This window comes from Anser anser (assembly GCF_964211835.1).
Source record: "Anser anser genome assembly, chromosome: 3".
Lineage (NCBI taxonomy): Eukaryota > Metazoa > Chordata > Aves > Anseriformes > Anatidae > Anser > Anser anser.
This window is the reverse complement of record NC_139722.1, coordinates 89,048,906-89,075,321: the sequence shown is the minus strand read 5'-3', so window position 1 is coordinate 89,075,321 and position 26,416 is coordinate 89,048,906. Positions and strand designations below refer to the sequence as shown.

At 48.2% G+C, this 26,416-nt stretch overlaps 1 protein-coding gene across 1 annotated transcript in view; it reads right to left on the bottom strand.

The window, feature by feature from the left end:
* LOC310896619 (uncharacterized protein) overlaps nucleotides 1–14,388 on the bottom strand; it is a 77,827-nt gene extending 63,439 nt beyond the window's left edge. Inside the window, exon 1 of the mRNA XM_083829079.1 lies at nucleotides 8,083–14,388. Coding sequence (XP_083685205.1) covers nucleotides 8,083–8,125 — 43 coding nt within the window. The 5' untranslated portion in view covers nucleotides 8,126–14,388. The remainder of the gene's footprint in view (nucleotides 1–8,082) is intronic.
* Nucleotides 14,389–26,416: the final 12,028 nt, after the last annotated feature.

Sequence of the window (26,416 nt, the reverse complement as noted above, 5' to 3'; positions counted from 1 at the left end):
GATAAATGGCTCGATTCTCCTCTCCTGACCCTCTGTAAATATTATTTCAAGGGTTCCTTTGAAATTATATAAACAATCACCCGTTTTCGACTTTCACACAGTATTTTTGTCGCCCTTTAATATGCAGATATATATTCATGGCCCTGACTAAGTTAACATTCTCCTCCAGTGGTTCCCACTTCTGTGCTGCTTTATTTACCTCTTAAGCAACAGGTTATTGCCTTTCACTCACGGCCTTGAATTTCTCATATCCCAAATAATTTCATGGGATTTTAGTTGCAGCAATGACCAAGGGATTCTCACAGCACTGGAGGCCTGTGCCTGACTTTCATAGATATCAAGGATCTTGTCAAAAAATCCCATCTCACCAAGGTTTTCTTCTTTGAAGAACTAAAGCTCTGAGTCTTAATATTTTATATTACTGTGGGATGTGAGTGACTGAGGAGAAACCTTCTTTTGGGTGCCTGAAAGTTTGTCTTTTTTTCCAAAGTGTGTGATTTGGTCCAAGTAAAAGAGATGTTTTCTCCCTGTTACTTTTTATTTATTTATATCATTTTATCTACCATAGCTAGAACACAAATATGTGAGACTGTAAATGTGAAGTGCTGGGGTGAGGCAGCAGAAGCAGTCACCCCATCTCTATTTAAGAATTTAGTGCAACCATAAAAAGACATTCCTGATAAAATACTGGAAGTAAAATCTTCAATTGCTGCATCATCATCATAAAGACACCGAGAAATCACTGAGAAGCAAGAATAAAAGAGTGTCTCGGAGGCCTCCAAATTTTGCCGACGTACTACTACTGCTATCTTTTCTGTACATATTAGCTGCCAGCCTGTCTTGAGCAACCTCCCTGAAGCAAGCAACAGACAAGTGTAGCAGCCACAGGCTGTTTTTCCCCTGCTCTTGTCTTCTGCCTGAGGAACTTTGCTCCCTCAGCAAATCCTGACAAAGTATATGGCACTTGAATGAACAGCTTTAACTGTAAACACGGAGCAGGACCAAAGGTGAGATAAACAGGAGGCTGTGAAAAGCAAGCAGCATAACCCAGCAGCTCTCAATGATCCGGGAACAAGGGGCAGAGCTGACGTCCAAGAATTGGACTGAGGCTGATGTTTGCTTGCCCCTGAGATCACAGGACGCTGTTTTGAGGACCCTTTCAATGGGGATCCTGTAGGAAATTTGCTGGCTGTTAACAGCAAGGTGGAAGGGAAGAGCAAATTGAACACCATGACTTAGACCACTGCTTGACCCTTTGCAAGCGAAGAGGGGTGGCAAGGTCCCAGCAGAAAGTCCAGAATTACGATGAGGGAGTTAGCGGGTGACACGTGCTTGGAGAGCTGCATCCCACCCCACTGCAGACATGCCATCAGTCACGGTGGTGAAGCTGCTTCTGCCTGATGTTGTTACTTACCTTCATACCCCACCCAGCAGGGCCATGGCTGAAACCCGTGTCTGCAGGCAATGCTGGCTGGAATGTTTTTAAACATAGCTTTTCCTTCTAAAAGATGTTTTGATTAAATGCATCGTTTTAAATAACAAGATATTGATGTCAATGGAAATTTCCCCTGGCAAAATATGTCAGTATGGGCGTCTTCTCTGTTTTGCGTTGAGAAATGCATTTTCTTGAACTTATAAATTTCAAAATTGTATCCCAATTTTTATTGTACTTCTCTTTTACTATATGACAGCACCTCAACATGCACATCACTGGATAAAAGACTTGAAATATTGGAGTTTTATTTCCTTTCTCAAATCATGATGGACAGCTGTTATTTAGTACTAATTAAAAACCTTATCTTTTTTTCACAGATCAAAGTGTCTCCTGTTTGTTTTGTAATGAAGCAGTTTGACACTTTCTGTGTTTGACTTTTTGTCAGACTGTTTTGTTACAAAACAAATAAAAGTCACTTTGATCTGTAAAGAAAGATAAGATTTTTTAATTAGTACTATATAACAGCTGCTCCTAATTTCATTTAAAAATAAAAGAATGGAACGCTTCAAATCTCTTGCCATATTATGCACTACACTTTATTCTAAAACAGCCAGTAATCATGATAAAACACAGAAAGGGCATGAACTAGGATTTCTGACTGGTGATTTGAAATTCTGGAATGTAAATGAAATACTAAATGTGAAATTCAAAATCCCAAACTGGAAACTGTTGGAAATTCCACTTTGCATGAAAATTCCAAAAATAATTGATTTGGCTTGCGAATACCTTTCAGAATTTTTCTTCCTTTGGAAAAGTTGAGGGTGTCCCCCCCTGAAAAACAGCAGGCAAGGACTAAGGAGAGCTTACATCATTGGCCCCATTTCTCAGCATGTTAGGACAATCCACAGCCTTGGTGTTTCCCCCACTCCCCATTGCTTGTAGACATTAAAATAGCCACATCTGTTAGATTTGTATCTTCTACTCTGTATGAACATTGCCTAGAGCAGTGGAGTCCCGTTCTTGGCTGGCACCTCACCACGCTGCACATGAATAGCAATAATGCATCTTTTGGCAAGGAGACAACATCTCTTCCCTTTGGATTCAGATTCTGATGCAGTGTTTCCAGAGACCCCAGGTTTCTTCCCTCTTATTCCAGTGCAGACTTCAAACACCAGAGCCTTTGGTTCTCCACACCTTCACCATACCAGATTTTAGGCCAAATCCAGACTTTTGGTCCTCCTCTCCAAACCAATTCATAGGCTGGGCGCCGTCTGCCTAAGGGAACTGCTTGATGCTCTCTGATCACAGCCTCTCAGAGCAGCAGTGATTCACCAGAAAATCTCTGTCTCAAGGGGAATGCCGACGTCTGCACCAGACGGCCACCTTCCCTGCTGCTGACTCGTACCCATGGAGTTTGCCCCTGTGGAGAGTCTGATAAAGGGCTACCAGCTTTCACATCTCCCGAGGCCACAGGCACATCTCATTTCACCCAGCTCACCAGAATAATGCCAGGCACACCACATACAGCCCTGAGCTGCCAGGAGAGCCCAGGATGGCGGTCTGTCCCGCGTGATGCTCCACTGCTCCAGAGGTCCCCGGCAGGACAGCTGAGGGATCTGTTCCAGATAAAAGGATGTGTTTGGGGAGGGGAGGGATGGAAAGGGAAAACAGACGTGCCTCTCCAAGCAGCCCGTCTCTGCCAGCAGCCAGCACCACGTGCTTCATGGGAGGTAGGAAACCCTCGCAGTGGACAGTTATGCAATAGTCTTCCTAGTCTAGCTCACAGCAATTATTGTCATGAAAGATGAAGATTTATATCCCTTGTAGGTTTTTATCCCAGCTGGTGTAGGGGTGGATGGTATTTTTATTGCTCCTGTATGGAAAATGTGAGAGTAATATCTTCCAAAGATCTTGGCCTCAGTAGTATTTTCGAACAATGAATTCCACAGGTTGCATACTGTGTAAAACAGTGTGCTTCTTTATTAGTATTTCATGTGCAATATTGTAAGCCATAAGCTTTTTCTTTCACATTCTGGTATTTTAATAAAGGGTAAATAACAGGGTCTCATGTGCCTTCTCCCTGTCATTGTTCTTTTCATTCCTACATCACATCCCTCATACAAAATTAATGCTCCTAATCTTTTCTTTGTGAAATCTTTCTAGGTCTCCTAATAATTTGCATCATCTATCTTTAGGTACCTTCTATTTCTGAATAGAAAAGTGACAAAATCTGAGCACATCACTTCAAATATAGACAGAATTCTGATTCATAGAAAGGCATTATCATACAACCTTTTCAGTACTAGCTAAGCTATTGTGAGTGCTTTTGCTCAAGGAGCCTGAAAAAGACCTTGATGTTTTCCTGAGTAAGAAATAATTAATTTAGGTCCTGTCCTGTTACATAAGTAGTTTAAATTGGTCTTTCATGTTCCATTACCTTGTACTTACCTACACCGAAATTAAACTGCTAGCTGCTTACTCTGGTGCTCCTCATGCTCTCCCCTCTTTGTGTCCTTCAAGCAACATACCTAGCCCTAGAGCCGGGGGTCAATGTTGAGTCTTGAAAAACCAATACTCAGGGTCCAGAGAAGAGCAGCAGGTGCCTTGCAGCCCTCTGGCAACCTTGCACCTAAATGCGGTGGGTAAAATTTATGTCTCAGCCAACCTCTGTCTGCTGCTAGTGAAACATCTGCTGAGTGCTGCTCCTACACCATGAGCAGGTCTGCAGGAAAGGTGATGTGAGGTGAGCCCACAATCATTGGTTGCTGTCTGAGTAGTCAGACCCTTAAAACTTCATGCCTACAGAAATCCTCGGGCAATTTTAGTCCAGCTTCCTGCTTAATATCTGCTTACTACCAACGGTAACACTTCTGCCAGCCATCTCTTCCTCAGGTCTTTGAGATTGCTGAGCAAGATAAAGCATCCATCTCAGAAAGTCAGCCAACCTCAAGAGTTGCAAGGCTAGGTGGTCCCCCACCATTGCTAGTGATTCCTTGCGCAAAAAACATTTACTTTCTCTTGTCTGACTTTGTCTAGCACCTGTGACAAAACACCAGTTCTCCTCCTTCCCTCACTTTGAAAATCCATACCAGTCATCAGCACTCAGCAGCTAGAGGTAGGCAAGGGAAGCATATGGTGCACATAGTTAAGAAGAGAGCAAACAAGCATTAATTATTACCATTCTGAGCATCACTCTACTTCATATTTTGTCCGTGGGCCAAAGCAGAATTTACCACATAAAGCTCTCTCCATATCTTGGCCCCCACCTGACACAATTGATCTTGGGGCTGCTCATCTCTTTATGTTTGCTGTTTGTTTTTAACTGTGTTCAGCAACACAGCACAGGCTGAAGAAGTTTGATCAGCAAGGCTGAGATGGGTGGAAAGTGAGCTTGCTGAACCTGGATCATGGAAGCTCCATGCACTCTTTGCAGTGACAAGAGCAGAGTTTGGAAGATAACCAGCAAGGACCTATAGCTCACCTAGATTTATCTCTTGGTAATAATTCTTGCTGCCTTTAGAGGGGTATGATTAGCACTGCTTATATAGACTTGGCCAAATCCTCAGTAGCTATAAATCAGAATAGCTCCAATTAATTTAATGAAACTGTTAATTGACACCAAATAAGCATCTAGTTTTTAGTATGTTCTCGAGTTCAACCAGATCACCCCTTTTCCATAAATACCTAATTGGCAGTTTCCCCTCCAGAATTCATGCAGACCCTTCCTCCTGGAATCCAGCAGACTCCATGTCCTCACTGTCTCGCTGGGCACGAGGTAACATCTGAATGTTAGAACCATAAATAAAAGAAGCACACATTGTTGGTTTTTTTACTACAGAGTTCTATTAGCAAGTCAAAGCAACAGCTTGGAATGGTGGAGGCACAAACCTAAAGAATTTGTGGTATTTGTAAAAAATGCAGATAGTAGAGGATTTGACTTATTTCCAAATACTACAGCAACTGTTCCTTTAATGCATAGTGTTCTGCTCAGCCTATTGCATTGCCTGCAATAGAGGTTTATTTATGGATGGCCTGAGGCAACTACACAAACCTTCTTGTAAGAAGTTCTTGCTCCATAAGGTAAATCATTGTTCCTCTAAACCACCTTTCACCAGCAGATTTCTGTGCACTTTGCAAACAGCGACTTAGGCATCAGGGAAATCCTTTGTGAGGCAATTAACTGGTGTTGCTGTACTAAGAGAGAGATTCAGTAAGTTGCTCTAGGTCAGCAGGAAAGGCAGGAATTAAACTCTAAACTCCACCAGCCCACTTTTCACTTCCAGACTATGGTCAGTTTCCCACACCTGGAACTAGAAGTCAAAACCTGAGTCCCATCACCAGATACAACTGTTAAACTACAACTCTATTCATTGGCAGAAAAATACCTATACCTCTCAAGCCCCTAGTCCACACTGTAAACCCGACACTGTTTCTATAAAGTAACCCACAAAGACTCCTCCATTTGCTTTAAAAAGATAAAAAATCAAGTTTATCTCCTTGTTCTTTGGTGAAGAGCAGCTCATTTTGGTTTGCTTTGGAAGTCTCCAGTAAGGACTCTTGAGGACAGGAAGAAGCCTAAATTCTCAGTGGTAGTCTGTTCAACTATCCTGTGTGGAAAAAAAGACTTGGACAAAATATTTACAGTTCAATCTGAATCTCTGCTAGGTTTCTAATGAAGAGTTTTTAAATCAGTTCCTTATTTTAAAATTGTGATTCTTATTCCAGATGGCTTCTTTGCCTGTCTTTTGCTTTCCTATTTTCTACATCACATCAATATTTTTGTGATTTTTTTTTCTCTTGTCCATCACATTATATACCCCATGTACTGACTTTTACCAGGTCTAATTCCCCCTCATCCTACCTTTTTTCTCCATTTTCTTTCTGTTTTTTTCTTAAAGTTCAGTCTGAAGTCAGTGTAAGCTCTCTTGCCTGACTTCAGGTTATCTGGATATTTTGTCTTTTTTTCCCCCCTAATCCTGTTTACTGCACCTTTCCTTTCCTCAACACTCCTCTGCAAAGATCCATATGATGTTAGCTGTACCTGTTCTTTGAGGCGTAGGAGTATTTTGCACTTTGCCTGTCCATATCCTGGCCACATTCTGGTTTCCTCTGGTTTCACTCTCCACTCTACCCCATATCTTAGTTTCCACAAGAATGAAACCAAGTTTCCTGCTCAGGAAGACACATCTCAGCCACATCAATGCTCTGGGAGCTCAAAGGGAATAGAACCAAAGGCTGTACCATAGTGCACATCCATCCATAGTGTAAACAGGACTGTACCTAAATGACGTTGTATAGACTAGCTTCCACCTATTCAAGTATCTATACTGTGTCTTCTCACAATAACTTCAACCAGACTTGACACGTGAAAAGTGTCAAGCACCTCTAAACTTAAGATCAGAGAGCTGCTGAGCCAAGCGATGGAAGAGAAAAGAGAAGGCCCCCACAACCAAAAATAGGTACGAAGATGGAGTCTATAATCACATAGCAGGTTGGCATTAGATTAGGTACAGAACCAGGTCTCCTGATTGTCCCCACTGGTGCCCTCACCACAGACTATATGACATTTCTCTCTCTTCACTCCCTTCTCATCCCTCTCCATCCCCCCCAAGCCACTCCTCTCCTTTTATTTTAAGAGCTGACTCTGCCATTTCCCATCTATAAGGTGACATATGAAAACTTTCTTAGAAAACAGTCATAAAAAGAAGAAGAAAATGAAAAAGAAAGACCCAATGGAGGGCAGAAAATTACAGTGTCTGGGCCGTATTTACAATAATTATAATTATTATAAAGCACAATAGGGTGTAGAAACCCATAATTCTCCTGGTGCTTTCTGATTTTTAGATCTATGTTTAGAAAGCACATGCCAGAGAAACAGTCAGAAAAGGAATGTCATGAAGTCACTTTCCTCTCTATGTTGTAAAAGCATTGGGGGGAATATTTGTGTCTGCAGGAACATGGGGACAAGCAGCTTCAGAAATGAGTCCATCATTGCCTGTCCCAGTGTGACGTGCCACCTGCTAGACTGAAAAATGAAGCCCTCTCCTAACACCACTTCACAAGCAGAGGCCCTCCTTTCCCTAAAGATCCATGTGTCCCTTTCTAGGACCACGAAGTTCTCCCAGTTCCGACACTTTCGTGACTCCTACCCAAACGTCAGACTCCACACCAGCAGACATGGCCCCCAGCCCACAATAGCACAAGCTCAGAATTAATCCCTTCCTTACATGACCATATCACAGCAGGATCTCGAGACCTCCTAGTAGTGCCCAAGGCAGCCTGACTAACATCTGCCCCCTGGGACTCGTTCTTTCCTCATTCCTCTTACACATACAATGCAAGTGGTTTATTTAGCTCACCAGGTATCATAGCCAGAGAAAGAAGCTTGAGGTGCCCTCATGTGTAAGGCAGGAGGTGGGAAGGCTTGCAGTGGTCCTTGCCTCCTGCAGATGGTTATCTATCCCATCAGAAAGCTCTCCTCCCTGCACAGAGGAGCTCTCCCCATTTGACAGCAAATTCTGTTGCTTATATGCAGCAGGCACCTGCAGCTTCATTCCTAAATCCTGTGCAATATCCTCAAGGAACAGGCCTGAGACCTGCAATTTTAATCAGACGTCTTTCATAAAGATAAAAGCTCATATTCCTACCTAATCCTGCATGGCTGTCCACTTTGGAGCCAAACCAGTTCATTCTGAGCTTCTCCCAGTCGGAGTGATGAAACCTGTGTCTCCCAAACAAAAGAGAAAGGTCTCTCTGCGCAGTTCAGTATGTCCACAGTAGTCTGTGCTGTCAGAGGTTGTGTGCTCCAGCATCCGGCACAAGCTGGATTAGGTTCACCCGCACAAATCTCCCTACTCCTTCCTGTTCGTGTTTGGACTCTGCCCTCCGTGCCCTGACTCCTGAGCTCTGCTGCTCTGTTTTCCTAAGCAGCACATGTTCCAGCCGCTATGATATGACCCAACATCTACAGCAGGGCCGCTTCACAGCCAGTAGCAAAACTGATGTTTGAAGTGCTATGGGAGTGTCCACTTCTCATCCAGTGAGCTCAGGAAACCCTTTTAGGTTGTTGGACTGGAAGCAACCAGGCCAATTCCCTAATGCACTGTGCCAACAGACTTAGGGAACTTTCTAACCAGCAAGGTGGAAGCTGGATTAGAGGAATCTTCCCTGGAAGGAGCATTTTTGTCAAAACAGGCCTTTAATTGTCTTTATTAATACATGAATGGGTGATAATAGCACCTGAATGTGAAAACCCCCAATAAGTTATGACTGGGAAACATGTCTGAGTAACAGGGCAAGGCTTAGTGACACATGGGTAAGTAGATAGGAAAAAACAGGGACCAGCCATGAAGGAACAGACAGTCTGTAGGTTTGGGCAGGAGTGAATTCACCCTTCCCTCAAGCACCAGTTGTGTTCAGGGGTAGCTATGAGATTCAGTTTCATGCATTGCAGATGTATTCATATATGAGTATACAAGTACATGTGGATTTTTCTTTTAGCATTACACATTTCTGCCCAGATAAGGTGTAGTGGGACTGCATGCAGCATGAACAGTCACAACCAGAAGAGAATAATCTTTGCAACACATATGCCTATCTGAAAAAACCTCCCAACCCTGCAGAACAAGCCAAGCTCAAGCTCTTCACCTACAGTGCAAAAAGCCAAGGGACTGGCTCCGTTATCACCAGTGACAGGACCCGTGGGAACAGTGTTAAGCTGAGGCAGGGGAAGTTTAGGCTAGACATCAGGCAGAGGTTCATCACCGAGAGGGTGGTTGCACATTGGAACAGGCTCCCCAGTGAAGCAGTCACTGCACCAAGCCTGTCTGAATTTAAGAAGCGATTGGACTGTGCACTTAGTCACATGGTCTGAACTTTTGGGCAGACCTGTGCGGTGCCAGGAGTTGGACTCGATGATCCTTATGGGTCCCTTCCAACTCGGGATATTCTATGATTCTATGATTCTATGACTGCTCTTAACCAAAAGTAGGGTGTTTTACATGCCTTCCCCATCTCAATCTCTGTCTCAGACCTAGCAGAGGAGGAAGATGGAGAAGCACCAAGGCACTTGGATGCAGAAAGGAGGGAAGCCTTGGGATTCTTCTCTACCCCTGCTGTTTCCTAAGGGGCAGGTGGGGAGTTTTGCATGGTGTCTTCAGCAGCTGACTTCTCTCCCCAAGAGGTAGGAAGGTTGCCAAACCAGAGCGGTTTACCCCAAGGAGGGCTGACAGTCACACCTGGCCAGGTGTTCTTGCTCTCTCATGAGACCAGCTACCTCCACACCTCAAATTAAACAGCCTGAAGTGGGGAGAAAGGGTGATCAGATAGACGCGCATACAGGTATCTCAGATATGCACCTGCCACTCAGCCAGCGCCAGGGAGACGCCGGGGAGCGAAGGAAATGTTTTCTTTCTCTAACATTTTTAGCATGGATAACAGAGTTCAAGAAGAGCAGAGGAGCCCAGCAATAATGGCTTCTTTTGCCTTGAGCTAAGCTGCTTAATTGCATGGGGCTGGCTCCTCTGATCAGGGAGAAAGGTGAAGCATCTCGCTGCTTGTCCCAGCTAACTTTCTTCAACCAACAAAGCCAGAGAGCACAACGCCAAGTGACCCCAACATCAGAAGTAGCAGAATGGGACAAAAAGAGTCCTGCTAATGTAATTCTGCGGGCAACGACGTGTGAGCAGGCATGTGCTGAAATGGCTTGCAGACCAGGCTGAACCTGAAGCCCAGTAGCCGTGGTCCTCCCAGCTCTGTGGAAGCACCCCATTCCTAATTCACCTCTTCTCCCATTCATGCTTTAGGGATTTGGGGAGCAGCAGGCAGCTCCCAAATGGTTCTTGGTATCTGGAGAAAACTCAGTCTGCTGAAACAGCTGAAATAAGGATCTTTCTTCCACTCTGTCTCACAGTTCAGGGCCTTTTTCTTTCACCCTTGTCCTTCCCCTCCTTTGCAAGACCTTGGCTTGGTGTTTAAAGAACTTGCAATCATCATAAGATATAAAATGTTCTGCTAGGATGTAAAACTAAAGATCTTGATGTACCCCAAATAATCATGGGTAGCAGAATAGAGCTGCTCAGCAAGAAGGGTCTTAGCCAGGCCCAGTCTCTTTGCTTTTCCTGTCAAACCCCTTATCTCTGTAGCAAAACTGGATGATGCAGGGTAGAGAATTGGCCAATGTCAAATCATGGATTGTACGGAGATGTGTCCCACAGCATATGGACCGGTGTCCACCCGAACAGTGTCCAGTCCCAACAGTATTACCAGTGTCAACCCCAACATGTGCCTGCTTATGGCTCTCGAGCCTCATACCCTTCATTCGCCCGCCTACTAACAGTGTCCCAAACCTGCATCTGCTCTCAGGGGGCTGCTGGCCAGCCACTGCTCATCTCCATGTCCTCCCACCCTCATCCCCAGCCAGACCAGGCTTTTCTCCAAGGAACATGCCCTCCTGAATCCCTGTGGTGAAGGGGAATGGTGGGCTGGATGTTGGTGATGGGCCCCAGGATGTGTCCGCCACCACGCTGTGCTGGAGCCCTGCCTTGGAGGCAATGTGGACCTGTGGCATAAGCACCGCCAGGCCTGGCTTCACATCCTACTGCTGCAACTCATCTGGCATGTGGCCCTGGGCAAACAAAGTGCCACTTCCTCCTCTCAGTCTCCCTGCCTATCTGTCTTGTCTAATTAGGTAAAAGCTTTCCAGGGTAGAGATCGCCTCTCCCTCGGCAGTGACACAGAGCAGCGGGGAGCGCTTCTAGACACAATTAATGCTCAAGCAGAGGAGGCCTGCTGGATTCGATGGTGTCAGCAGGAGCAGACACCCCTGACGCAGGCTTTTATCTTGTCTCAGTTAAGGGGCAGCAAACACGGAGACCTTCTGTGGCTTGGTGAGGAAGCCAAGTCTCTCCCCTGGATAACTCCCTGGCAGAGCAGCTCCATGTTTGGAGCATACAAAGCAAAGCATTGCTTTTACAGGTGCTTCTCCCTTTCACACAGCCTTCCAGGCTCACCTCAAGCACAGGGCAAAGGGTTTTTCTCAGGCTTTGGTGCTGTGAAAGGAAAGGCTTTGCCCGCTGGCTGAAGATAGCTGGAAGAGCCCTGGAAGCCAGCCTATCTCGCAGGTAGGAGCACACAGGCAGCAGGGAGAGAGTGACCCTGGCATGGCTATTACAAGGGCTTAGGGCTGCTCGCCTGCGTCAGGGTGGAGATAACATCAGCCTGCTGAAGGCGGCCTGGGGCAGCCTAATTGCTCCTGCAGGAGAAGGAAAATGCCAGGCCCCAGGAACCTGGCTGGCTCTCAGCTCATTGCCGGGCCCTTGGGCTGCACTGGGGTTGCGAATCCCAGAGGAGAAGCTGCTGAGGAGGGACAGCATGAAGATGAGCTCCTTTCACACACCACCATGAGGGGTGGGTGGATGGAGCAGTACTGAAGGAGGAAGCTCACTTCTCCTTCGCTTGCTCCTCCCCAGGAGGTGGTTGCAGGTGTGGGTGCTGCGCCAGGCCCAGCAGTCACTATCTCAGAAGTGAGACCGCTGTTAGGGGGCCAGCAGAGAGCAGAGACAAGGGGTGTGACGGCTGCTAGGAGTTTAAACAGGGGTGCTGCAAGGAATCCAAAAGCACACAAGTTCTCCCTCAGTCCTTTGCTACCCATCTTCTTATTTCATTGCTGTTTGCCAGTGGATTTGAAGATGTTAAGAAGAGAATGTCATGAGACTGGCGCAGCTACAGACATTGCTAACCTCAAATGCAATCACCACAGAAAGCATTGCAGAATGGCAAACCCGAGGTGTGTGGACATACCAAACCCAGACTCTACTCAGTAAAAATCCACATGCTCAGGATGTTTCCGACATGGCTTATAAATAACACATTGGCCTTAAATATTCGGAAACCCACAGTTATGTCCTCTAGGAGTCAGGCCAAACAAAATAAGGGAACATTTCGAGACGATATAGGTCTATGCGTTTGAGAGCTGGATACTAAAAGTAGTGGTGGTAACAAATGTAGTGTTCTCCATCTGCCCAGTGGATGTACAAGAAATAAAGCGTGTGTCAGGTAGCGTCCCTGCTAAAATTGACACTGGAGGTGGCTCAAGCATGTGGGTTCTGGGTGTCTTCCCTCCCTTTGCTCCTGCGTGGAGTCTTCTTCTCCTCACTCTGAAGAGCCCAAAAAGCTTGGCTTGTGATCCTGGCAAGAAGCACGAGAGGGCCCATCCACATTGACCAGGCCCCACAGAGTCCTGCCAACTGCAGGACGGGACTCTGCTTTGTGGAGCTTGCTCAGCAGCAAGAGCTCAAACAGTCGCCCCAGCAAGCCCTTGAGCTCATTCACAAAACAGGAGCTCAGATCCCAGCAAACCCACACGCTCACCAAAAGGAGCCTGGAAATGATCTGAGGGAGAGCACAGATGGAAATCATTGTCATCAGGGAGGCCAAGAGCTTTGCAGGAAGCACGAAAGGATCAGATGTTTCAATGGATAAGAAAGAACATCCAGAGCTACACGAGATAGAATAAAAAAGTAAGAGATCGAAGCCCTTTTGCTCCAGGATACAGGCCAGCCCTGACTGACGGGGATTAAGAACTACACATCTGAACAGGTTATCTCATAATTACCTTCAGCCATATTTCCTGCCCCTCTTCCCTGCACTGTCTGGCACTGGCCCCGTCCCAGACACAACTCTGAGTGAGACCACTGGGAAGCTCCTCTGAGACAGGGTCTCTGCAGGGATGGCAGGAGAGGAAGGAGGCTCCGCAGAGGGGAGATGAGGAGACAAACAGAGAAACCTCAACCACGGTAATGTGCTCATCCTCCGCTTGCTCTCCCCCACATTCCCACTTTCTCCCTCACCATTTCTGCCAACAGAAGATATTGCCTGAGTAAAGCTCCAATGAAAGAACAGCCTGCTTTGGATATCTAGTTAGACAAGAAAAAAATAATAATAATTTACAGACCATCTGTCCTGTCCAAAGGAGAGCAATCTTTCCCAAACTGAGCTAATTCCATGCAACAGCAACAGTAAGCAACATGATATTAAACAACAATAAATCAAATCTGACATCATTTGGAGCGTGTCCGGTCCTTCTCCTATGGGGGTATCACTCTTCTGTGTGTCGACAGAGAAAAAAGAAAAGCAGAAAGAAACCTAATCTGAATCAGATAAAAGACAGAGAGCTTAGTACGGTGTTTCTGAGAGGGAAGACACCTCCCAAAGTCTTGCGGTAGGCACCAAGAGGGAGGGACAGGGGAGCAGGGAGGAAGGATGGGGCAGGATGACCTGCATGTTCTGCAGCAGCCAATTTTCTAGACCAGCAAAGTCATCCTGACCTTTGGTGCAGGGGGTAGGGACCACCCAGCCCCATCACAGCACACACATGCCTCCCAGAGCCCCTGCCTTCACAGAGCAGCCCCTTTTCCAAGGTGCTAGAAGGCTTCTCACCTTGGTCCAAACCAGCAAGCCCAAGAGCTCAGATGCACATGGAGAGCAGCAGGGCAGAAGGGAAGCTCTCACGGTGACTCTGGTCTGGAGGATGTGGTGGGAGTTTGGCAGTGACAAAGCATAAAGAAACAGTGGTCCGATGCCATGAGATGTCTTGGCCAGGCATCCCTGAGCCAGCTTTAAACTAGCTGGGCACCAGTGGCAGGGTATGGGCTGGAGCAGAGAGCTGAGCTTGGCCTAGGAGTGGTCTGCAGTCCTGCACCCTGGTGGCACACTGCTGCTGGTACCCTTGCCAGCAAGTAGAAATCTAGGTTAAAACTCAGCCTAACACCCAATCTCATTAGACTGTGTTTACCAAGCTCTGATTCCACCTCTGGAATGCAATACAGGCATACCCAAGGGATGACTGGATTTAGCTACCTCTTTGTAAAGTACTAACAGAGATGTGACTGAGGAGAGTTTTACTCCATGGCCAGTCTTAGATCTGCATACTAAGCACTTCAGGGTAAATCCACTTTTTTCTTCTTCAGTGGAAGCAGGAAAATGAGGCTGTTTTCCCAGTGATGTACCAGCAAGGGACACTGGTGTAAATGAGAGCACTGCAGCCATGCTCTCTGCTCACTGCACACCCAGGTCAGGGCATTTATACCAAGACACACAGAAGGCCTCTCTCTCTAGTTTAGTGCTTTCTTCAAGGGCATGTCAAAGAAACCACCCAGCAGGCAAGGGAAAGTTGGCAGCTGGATATTGTTCAGAGAGCACAGCTTCACCCCAGAAGCTGAGGTCTTCTGCACCTTTGCTACAGACACTGCAGCACACAGGGCAACGCAGTCCTTCTGCTACTCCAGCCTTTGTAGGAGACTGCAGTCATCAGGGTGGGCTCCGAAGAAAGTGGAGTCCAAACCACTGGAAGAGAGGTGACAGCTGAGCTTTGGACCACATCACTGACAAGTACAGAAATCTGGGCTGGTGGGGACCACGGGCAGAGCTGGAGCACCCAGGGATAAGCTAGAAGGGAATTTAAAAGGTTAAGATGATGGGTTAAGGAATTATCTCTGGTACTTTGTTCTCCCATCTCCCTTTCCTCTAGCCATTTGCACTCCATTGTAGTGACTTGCTTCCAGTGATGCTGGAAGCTCTTCAGGACAGGGACTAATTCTCAAAAAATGCTGTGCAGCTCCAAGAACCAGAGAATTATGATCCACAACAATTCTCTCTGCTGCCATCATGGCATTCACCCAACAGTTCAGACACTGAGATGTGGATGTGGTAAAATAGATGGTCTACAGCAGAGAGAAGAAATTAGGTGCTTGATTTTCTTTCAGTTTTAATTGGCTTCTTGTAGGTGTGCCACCGCTAATGAGCGTTGAGTCATGCTGGCCAGAGCTTTTTCTTGCACAACTTCTCCCTGCCTCCCCAGGCTGCTCTGGATCTGCCCTCTGATAGCACTATACCCAATGACTAGGGTAAGCAGCACTGCCAGCAGCAGTTTTCACAGCGTATCTGCTGAGCTTTACCAGAACCAGAACCCGATTGTTTCACTATGGTGGCTCTTTGTTCAGCCATTCCCCCTGCCCACCCCTCCAAAACCCTCTGCAGCTGCCCTTTGGCAGCAAAGGACAAAGCCCCCCGGGTGCACCCCAAGTGCAGCCCCATCCCATCCCGCAGCCCAACACGGAGCCGTGCTGCTCCTCTCTGGCATCACCCGCACCCCACCCTGGCTCGCCAGCACCCGCAGCCCCGCTCCCTGCCCCTGAGCACAGGAGGAGCCACCCCATCCATGCTTCCAGGGCCAAATGCTGCAGCTGCAGGTGAAAACAACTCTTTCCCAGTGCCACAGGTCCTTTCCCACGCGGACACCTCGTGGCATCACACCAGCCCCCTTCGGCAGACACTAACCCCAGCAAGGACGGTGCCAGCTTGAGGCAGCCAGATGCAAGCAGCTGGGAGATTCACTATGAAGTGACTAGCTCCCATACATGCTCCTTTTTCCTTTTTCTTCCTATTTCTCTTCCAGGCTGTTGGAGGAGGCACGCCCCGAGGCACTGTTCCCATCAGGACTTTCTTGATGACCTCTGTGCGCAGGGGAGTATGTCTCAAGCTGGTGCTTGAAACCTCCTATACCAGGACTGTGAGTCCAAAGACACCGTGTAAGTAGGCAGTGTTCCCCTGCTGATTCAGCTAAACGTGCTGGCACATCATGAAGAAAATCTGAAGTATTTCCACTGACTCACACAGGTCCAGAGCTCCTCTCAGCTCCATCCCTGGCTATGAGAGCGGATAGAGCCTGTCTCTGAGTCTCAGTGCCTCAGGACTGCAATGGGTGGGAGAGGAAATCCCATACAGGGAGGCACTTGGACCCTGTCTAACATTCTGAGGGGAGCAGGGATCTCCCACCTTGCAGCGTGTGCAGGCTGCAGGCATGCACGATGAAGCGCCTTACGCCAGTTTAGACTCATCTCTGAATCCGGCCTTCAGTCTCCGAGTGGCTCCGCATGCCAGGGCACTGTGTCCCAGCATTAAAAATACCAAGGCTGACAGATAGTGTTTATTAATAGCACGAGTGGTGTTTATTGCTGAGCAACAGTCAGCAGCTCGGAGGTTACTGCTGTTACGAGCCAAGGTCTGAGCGCGTTGCCACATTGCTCTGCTCTCGGGGGAAGAGGCTCCATCTTTGGAGGCAGAAGCCATGGGAACGGGTCGAGGTGGGTGCTCGGGGCCCTGGGGACCTGCTGCTCACAGGGACGGGAAGAGCACCCTGACTTGATGCAGCCTGCATGGCCTAGGGGACCCGGTACCATGGGGTGACCTGTGTGATGTACAGCAGAGACAGCGCAAACGGGTGGAGAGCAGAGGGGCCATCTGCTTTCTTCCCCTCCTCACTTATACTCAACTACACCGGGGACATCATCTCTTCTCCGTGAAGAGCCCTGGTCCTCTGGGCACTTGCTCATAACTCCACACATCCCCCAGCTCTGCGCCAGAGCCCCTGCCAGCCTTGAGGGCCCCAGCTGCTCTTTGGGAGGGTGTTGGTGCTATTGCCTTGGTTTTACACAGGGAAATTGGGGTGCAAGGAGGTGAAATGATTTGCCCAAGGGTGATCTTCTGCTTGTGCCCCAGACATCTCCACACTGACTAAGTCTCCGTGATCCAGAAGTGATCAAGTAGGGCACTTTGCTGGTGTTTCTCTGGAACACCCATGGAGGAGGGGAAGGGGTTCAGAGGCTGAAAGAAACCTGAAATCTAACAAGCTGTTGTCACAGCCCAGGTACAGGGCTCATGGTATGGCACTTGCATCTGGAGGCAGAAGCCAAATGCAGCTATCAGCAGACGTTTCTCTCCAATCCTTGATCTTGCCCTCTCAGCACAGCAGACTTTGTGCGATGCTTTGCACTGCCCAGGTTCCCTCCTCCAGAGCCATGCTCCCTAGCTTTTACTTGCTTATGGGAAAAACACTACAGCACTAGCATGCTACAAGCAACATCCCCCTTTGCTCTGTTTCTTCTTTTTTTCCCCCCTTTCCTCGTCATCACACACAACATGTGGGGATCTCCAAGAGAAGGCTAACCTTGTTAGTCGTTATGTATTGCTTCAGGGGAAGACAGTTGCAGCTGGGAAGCTACTCCATCCTGCCCACACAGCCTGCTGCACACCTGGAAATCACATTAAGTGACTGATGAGCGCTTGTCTTAACGAAGGCGTGACTTTCTTCTGGAGCCACACAGAGCGGAGCAAAGACTCGGTGACAAGCTGCATTGTAAGCAAAAGCTATGTTTTGCATAGCACGCAAAACTACAGCTTGCTGCCTGCTGCCTGCTATCTGGAATCTCTGAGCACCTGACAGAGGTTACCAATTAATCCATCCTTAACAACTTGCCATTAATTCACTTACAGATCATCCCCTGGGGTGGTTCAGTACTGTTATCACTGCTAACAGACGAGGAAACTGAGGCACCAGCCAGAGCAGTGATTGACACCTGTTGTCATTAGCGAATGAGGCTCAGGGCTGGGAAGAAGACCTGGGAGTCCTGGCTCTGGCTCAGCACCAAGGCACAAGACCTCCTTTGTGTGCAAATGGCCATAGCTTTCAGCCGGTTCGGTTCACACTGAGCCAAAACACAGGCTTTGACAAAAGCACATCTTCCACAGAGGAAACTCTTGGTTCGTCTCTGTTAAAAGACACTATTCAAACCTCTCCTCATCCTTTTAATTAACCTCCATGCAGATTTCATCCTCTGGGTGCGCTGGAGTCTGTGCACGGAGGCAGGTCTGCGTGAGAAGGGCATACAAGTGCTCGGGGAGGCTGTTCTCAAAGCCCAGCAAAAGCGAGGGACCTCCTCTCCTCCCTCAAGGCCCCAGTCCGGGTCAGGGAGCCGGGCCGTCGATGTTTAGTCTGGAATGGTCTGCGGGACACGATTTGGTGGTGTTCCCGTGATACTTCGCACAATGAGCTTAGGGAGGACAATGCAGTTGCTTTGTGAGACGTGGCGATGCTGTGTCTTGTGACACAGCCTATTAGCAGATTGGCTAATGCTGGGTGTGCAGCTGCTTTCTGTCACGGGAAAGGCTGAAAGCAGCCAGAATATACCTGTGAATCCTGCCTCTAATTACTGAGAGCAAAAAAACAGTGTGCTCCTGGTTTTCCCGTATCTGAGCGCCTTATGGGCACATGAAAAATAACAGTACATAACAAGAATAAAAATCCCTCGTTTTGCCTTACTAAAATCCTGCTTAGTAAACAGAATTACACTTAAAACAGGCTATGATAGAGAGATACAAGGGAAGAAAGACACTTCTTTTCATGAAGACAACTTATTAAATAGCTGAGTGTATTTTGCTACCTCTGCTTAACCCCAGCTGTCTCTACAGCCCTTATTAAGATGTTTTGCCTCTTTAAAGGGCCTTTCTGGCAGCCCTCCATCAGTGCTGAATTTTTCAGGAGGGGGGAGGGATGGGATGTGAAACAGCCCAATGAGGGGACATAACATTTTTCCTTTCATTTTACTAAGGCCAAGATTTGGCCTTCTTGCTGAGGGTGGCTCGGTGGTAATAAGGATCCCGGCAGTGAACTTCCTGTGAACTGATGGGAAAAGCCCTTCTCCCGGAGAGAGGAGACAATATCGAAGGGCTGCGTACAGAAAAGGGAGGTAGTCAGCTAATAAAGAAAATTAACCCGGTGGACATGATTTGCCTGCATTCTCCAAAGCTGGAGCTCTTTTATAAGGCTTGCCGCAGAAAGCTTGTAAGGATAACAACTAATCCCTGGATAAGGGTCAAAGTTCTTACTGGGCATTAAAACCTGGTGATGTGATTAGAGAAAAAGTGAAAATTTGCTGCTCAGAGCAGAGCCTCCAATGAGGAAGCCGCAGAGTGCCATGTTCTGGTCGCTGCTGAATGATCCCAGGACACCGCGGATGAAGAGCTAATGGTTTGGCTGATGGTGCTCAGATGTCAGAGGAGCCCAAAAGGGGTGGAAAGATTATTTGGAGTGAAGCAGCCCAGCAGCCCTCTGAAATGGCCACTGGGACAGGTGCAAGGTGACGTACCCTGGCACAGGACAGCCATAACTTCACCTCTCCACCAATGGGCCTTGAAGGTCCCCTCTGGAAAAAAATATTTAGCAGTTGCTGTGGATACCTCCGATTAGATGCCTGGGTTTTGTGTGTATCTGCAACCTAGAAGGCAAACAGGGCTCAAGTGACTTAGAACCAGGAGAGAAACTATAAAAAATATCCACACTGAGACAATGATATATAAACAATCCTTTTCCAGGCTTAGGAAAGGTTCGAGATTGACAACACCAGAAGATGGGGAGTGGATTAAAAATAGGGTGGAACCTGGTTGTAAAGGGATATGGCAAGAGACTGGAGAGTGGGGTCTGAAGTGTGTTGGAGGGGGCTGGGTGATGGGATTTAAGGCTAGGAAGGAAAATCATTGCTGGCAAATCACCCACCCAGCTGAACCCCATGGCAGTTTCAAAATGAATGCAATCTGGGGACATTTACCTTCTGAGCTTTTGGAGTATGCTTGGGTCATGCTGGATTTTATCTTTTTGCAAGCATGAAGGCTTGAAAGCTTTTTGGTTTGACTAAAAGCTGTTAGTCTTGCACATCACACAGCTCTTGCGCTGGTGCAAATAGCACAAAATTCTCAGTAAAATTATGGCCTGGGCTCTAATAGCTGCTTCTTTGCCTGCATGGTCTGATGGAGGGGTTGCCTGGGGCAGGTTCTCCAAGGTCAGACACTCCTGCAAGCCCTAGGTGCAAGTTTTCCAGCTTGGAGCAATTTACTCCACTGAGAGCTGTGTCCATGAGAGTGCAGGAGGTTTTGCAACTGGGAGGGCTCCCTGAGCCCAGGGCTGACAGATAAATCTGGGCCTGCCCCACCCCACTCCTCAGACACACTCAGCCTCTTTCTCCTCATCCTCCCACCTCACATGGCATCCCTTACCTTCCTCCCTTGTTGGTCTTGCACTGTACCCCACCTTTCCGGGCCAGCAAAGCCCCTCCAGGCTGTGCCTTGCTGTTTCCCCTCCCCATTACCCCCCGTACCCCATATGCAGCACCCCAATTCTAGCTGGATCATGGGTCTAAAATTCTAGATTGTAGTGACCACAGCTGTAGGATTCCCCGTAGGGAGTTGCAACCTTCCTGAACTGGGGTTGGGAGCTTTTTTCTGCCATACCACAACACAATTACATGCCATAACATCACCAAAATGGTGAGCAACAGGCACCTCCCATCCCAAAATCTCACAAATTGCCCTATCAGCAGTGGCAAGGCCATGGCCCATACAAACCTTTTCCAATGAAGGCAGAAAGTAGCTCCCTTCAAAGGAGCCACCACATAGGAGAGGGAATGAGAGCAAAGTTTGGATGTGCATCTACAGCAAGTGGGAGAAATACCTACCAGCAAAGTAAGTAAAACCTGCTTGTATGCTGTTTTTACAGCTCCCATCCCCTTCCCAAAGAGCAAATGGAGGGAGGCGCAATTGATACCAAAGTTACCTATTGAGGTTGTGTCTCAAATGATGGAGAGGAGCAGGAAGACATGACTTCAGCTGCAACTGGGTGGCGAACACAATACTGTGTTCAGTTTTGGGCCCCTCACTGCAAGAATGACATTGAGTTGCTGGAATGCCTTCAGAGAAGAGCAGCAAATCTAGTGAAAGGACTAGAAAATGACGTATGAGGAGCGGCTGAAGGAGCTGGGGCTGCTCGTTTGGAGGAAAGGAGGCTGAGGGCAGACCTTGTTGCTCTCAAAAACAACCTGAAAGGAGATTGCAGCAAGGAGGGAGTCAGTCTCTTTTCTCAGGTGACAAGTGACAAGATGCAAGGAAACAGCCTCAAGTTGTGCCAGGAGAGGTTTGGACTGGATATCAGGAAGAATGTCTTCATGGAAAGGGTGGTTAGGCATCAGAACAGGCTGTCCAGAGAAGTTGTGGAGTCAACATCCATGGAGGCATTTAAGAGACATGCGGATGTGGCATTTAGGTGCACGGTTTAGAGGTAGACTTGGTAGTGATAGGTGGTTGGACTTGATGATCCTAAGGGTCTTTTCCAAACTAAATGATTCTATGATTCTATGACTTATCTGCTTTGGGGGAAAGTACACCAAGATTTCTAACAATTCCAGCAAGCCAGGAAGTCTCTACTAACAGACAATAAAATAATGAGAAGTGAATGGCACTTAATCATCTGCCAAAGATACCAAAAGGAAGAATTTGCTTTGAGACTGAAGGACCGCATTTATTTTATGCATGGGGAAATGAGGGCAGGGAGGTAAAGCAGATCATCATCTGCCCAGCTGGGAGTTGAACTCTGCTCCCTCACTTCCCACACCTCTGCTCTGCTCTGCAGACTAGGACCTGCTGACTCCCACACTTCTTCCATCCCTTCAGGTGTACTAGGCAATTCCTACCTGATGATGAGGGAGAAATAAGCTCACCAGATGATTGAACACTGTGATGTACAAAGCTGCACCTGCACCCACACTTTGGGGTACCACCACCACCCTGGCACTGGGAGCCACAGCACCCTCCTGACTCAGCAGCAGTAAGAAGGTTCCCCCGTGAGCTCCCCGAGCTGGCACTTCTAGCAGAAGTGACTGCAAATTCCAGTGCAAAAATGAGAAAGCTCCCGAAGGGATTTAGAGAGATTAGGAATGAGCAGGAAACAAAATGAGATTTAACTTGGGAAAAGATAAGCTAATATATCTGGGGCAAAGCTGCTTTGCAGTGGAAGGGGACACCCTGGAAAGCAGAACTGGCAGAAGAGGCTGAAAATGAACATCCATGGAGAGATAAATTTAGAGAGAATATGAAGAAAGAGATGTTTAGAGCCACTTCTGCAGTTCTGCATTCATCCACCTTGGAACATCTTCAGCAGCAGAAAACTTATGAGGGAAAATGAGTATTTTTGTTATAAATGAAGGGTATCAGGAGACAAGAAACAGGAATAACTGAGGGAAGAGCTTGATGAGTTGATGCAGGGGTCTTTGAAGAACTGTTTTATGTCACTGGCCAAGAAACACCCACAGAGGAGACATAATGAGACTCCACAAGCATCTGAGGGGTCCATGTCGGAGAGAAAGGGAACACATCTAGACACATTCACGACAGGGTGAAATTAAGGCATAGAAAGCAGAGGCTAAAGAGCAGGACAAAGTGCAGGCAGTGCAACATGCCAGGCTGCAGGGCATGACCTGCGTGACAGTAAACATGTTCAAAACAGCAGCACAGTTGTGACTGGTGGACCAGACAACCTAAAATCAGAAATTGTTCCTCTTGGGATGTGTCGGAGCCTGTGGCTGGTCCCAGCATTTCAGCAGGGGTGTGGATCACACTCAGTCCCACAAAGCGAGTCACAAATGTCCCAGTCCCTTGTGCTGTACATCCAGCCACCCCAGTGGGCTACTGGTGCAGAGGGCAGTGCCACTCCCTGACTCATCAGCACCACCTCTGGCGGTTCAGCCCGTTCTCCTGGCTGCCGTGTGTTGGCTAGGTCCGCACTGTGCATTCACAACACACAGCTCGGGCAAGCCAATACTGCAGGCGAGAAATTGGCCCAAAGCCTCAAGAATACAGCCTCGTATTAGTCACCGAATAACTCAGGATGATCCTATGACTCATAATTTATGGTTCCTATGGAGACTGAAAACAATCAGATTCGGTGCTGTTGACCCCAATTCATCGCACTTTCAATGGTGAGATAAATCAAAATAAGTAGGAGTTGGCTTCTTATTCCCCAGGAGCAATAACACCTTAGAAGAAACATGAGCTGACCAGGAATTTCCAGGCTGTTTCTCCCAGATGTGAGGTCCTTGCAATGCAACAGAAAAAGGCTTGAACACTCCAGCAAGCTGCCCAAAATAAGGAAGGGGTCTTGAGGAGAAATGAGCCAATTCAAGGTGCGAAAAAATAAATAAATAAATTAATTAATTAATTAAAAAAAAAAAAAAGGAGGCAAATGATGGCAATTTGCTTTTCCAGAAGTTAGTTCCGGCACTAGCCTCTAAGAAGCTAGGCAGGAAGGGTAGGGAGGGGTGGTGGTGGGAGCCTAGCTACTGGAGAAAAGGCCAATGACATGAACATGGCACTGGGTTAATGATACAATCACAGCATGGACTGTATCTGGTGCTAGGGTTCTCTGTAGTGAGAAAGATATGAAGGCTGGGCAGACAGACAGCAGCTGAGATGCCTTTCCAAAGTGTACACTCACTCAGGCAAGTTGTATTCTTGCTCAGGAAAGAGTTGTGAATAAGATGGAGGTGAAGGACTCAGGTCAGTTCACACAGACCACACTTCTGGCCTCAAAATCCCTGAAGAGGTGATGGAAGAGGGTTATTTGCTTAAGCTGATTGTTGTGCTTATCTTGTGCCACCTCTCCTGAGCTGTCCATGGGGCTTGCAGCTAAGGGGTTAGGTCTCTCCCCCTTCTGCTCAGGTAAAGGTCCCGTTGAATGGGGTTGGACATGGAAGGCCCAAGGGCACACCCTTCCTGCACCACAGACCCGCTCAACCAAGATTCACAGGTCTTGCCATCCCCAGCCAAAGCTTCTCAGCTGCAAGGCACCATTCAGGTTGGGAGCAAAGCATCACCACCTGTATCCCGGGTTATTTTGGCATGACATCAGCATTGAGGGCATAACACCCAGCAGAGCCAGACACCTTTCCTAGCCTGGATCCCACCAAGTGACATGCTCCAGGGGCAGAGCACACAAGCAGCTCCTGAAACAGCTGGCAAAGGCCATACTGAAGCAACCCCCTAGCCAAACCCTTGTCATGCAGCCACGGGGCTTGTAGCTCAACACCTTTCCCCACCACATCTAAATGCCAGGCTTGGCCAGGAGACGCGTGGCACGCAGTGAACAGCAGAGCTACCCCTGTGCTAAAGGCACGTAGGAGCCTGTGGCAGCAGATTGCAGTGAGCAGCACGGATGCCAGGGGAGACACTTGGGCACTCCCCATTTGGGGAGGGGTTGGGCATTTTTTTTTTTTACTCCCAAAGAGGTGTCAGGGGTATCCAAAGTTGTGAGGTAAAAATAAAAAGCGTGAACCAGCAAGATTAGCCCCATATCACAACGTACGGATATAGCCCAGAAGCACAGATATTTCCTAATATGTCCCTCAGCTGTGAATGCACAGCAACGCCTTCCTGAGTATACATTGAGGCATCTCAGGCGGTGCTTCAGTGGAGACCTGTAACTGGAAGACTATTTTGGTGGCGGGAGGCCAGACTTGGCCAGGTAAATGGGTCACACGTGTGGAAGAAGCCTGTCTGCCAAGTTTGTGTGTCACCTCCAAACGTACGTGGAGAGCTGCACCTCTGAGAGATGCCCTGTCATCCCCTCCTCACTGCATGTATCCAGCAAACCAAGGCCACCAGGCCACCCTGATGTTTAAGGGAGGACTTGACCCTCATCCCTGTCATGGTGCAGAGCCCCCCGATGCCTCCCCACTTCCCAAATGGAGAGGAATCCCTCCCCAAAGCCAGATGCTGCTCAAATTCCTCACAGGCTTGCCCTGGCCCCTGGTATGGGGGTACCACAACTCACCACCTCCCACGAAACACACGGGGGGGCATGGCTGGAGCTGGCCTGGCTCTTTCTGTGGTGATATTCCTACAGCATCTCACCCAAAGGAGGCACACCATCAGGTGACATGGCTGGGAGCCATCTTGAGACACTTCAGGTGCACCTGAAGCACCTGAAGGGACGAGGGCACTGCCAATGTGTGGGCTGCTCTTGCCTCACTGACAGGGGATGGATTCCTCTGGGCCTCCCAGTCCTTCACAGGACTGTGTTGAACAGGACAAAAGATGTACATGCATTTTTAACATATTCTCTGGAGATGACTGAGGAGCCTGAGCAAGGCCTTTCTCTGCAGTGCTGCTCCCCCTGCTTCCCTCCTGGAAGGCTGACGGACTCAATCTGCAGTCCAAGTCATCAGCAACAAGGGGTCAAAGCAGCTAACAGGTGCCAAATCAAAAAGACAGAAGGCATTTCTAACCAAAAGCACCATTTTCCCACTGCCAGTGGGGTTTTCTGTCCTCTCTGCCCAGGGTTTTTCAGGTGCCTCTGCTCTTCGACTCCCACAGAATAAGTGAAGCAGGCACGAGGAAAACTGCCTGAAGGCAATGTTTCAGTCAGCCACCCACCCAAACGTGGATGTGACCAAAAGTCTCGAGGGAAAAATCCCTTTGTGCAGGGCACGTGGCAGCAAAGCTGGCTGGGCTCCACACGTCCTTGCCTCACCCCAGGACAGGGCACACGTGAGCCAGGTATGATGCACAGGCTCAGGATGGGCAGGACGTGGGAAAGGCACGTTCCTGGATCCAGATACCTCCTGAAGTGGGGTCCCCACCCGTGTGGAGCCGCTCCAGGGAGGCCAAGGCTCCCCTCCAACAACAAGCTGCAACCGATCTCCTCACAGGAGGCTGCAGCCCAGCCATATCCACTCTGGAGGGTAAATGTGAAGAGCTGGAAGGCTTCCAGTGGCACAGGTGCCTCCTTCAGAGCTGACTTGGACAGCCTCTTGCTGCGCTGCCATCCTGTTGTGGCTGCAGTGCGTATATAATGTATCGTGAGGCAGCAGCCTCACCTCTGCTGTAGCCACACACAAGTGAATCCCTTCAGCAGGTGGAGTTGTCCCAGCTGAAAAGTGCCACCACACCAGGCACAGCTGCTGTCTCATGGAGCAACCTGGCTCTGCACGTGTCCTCCTCCTCCTCCTAAGCCCTCAGAAGCGGGAGGAGAGAGCAGTGCAGACGCTGTTCTTCACTCACAGGAAGCAGCCAGCTCAGCTCTCCATCGATGGGCAGGGTTCAACATGCTATGACCAACAGTAGGGACCTGCTGCCTCATCCATCCAGGGGACCTGGGTTCCCTCATGCTGATATTTCACATCCAGAAAGGTCTCTTCAGCTCAGCCCATGGTGGCACCACTGACCTGCTGGTTTCGATCTTTTTCAATTTGCTGACTTGTAAACACTTCCGGGCTCCAATAAAGCCAATGCAGGTCTGCCAATGATAGACTTGATGTCTTT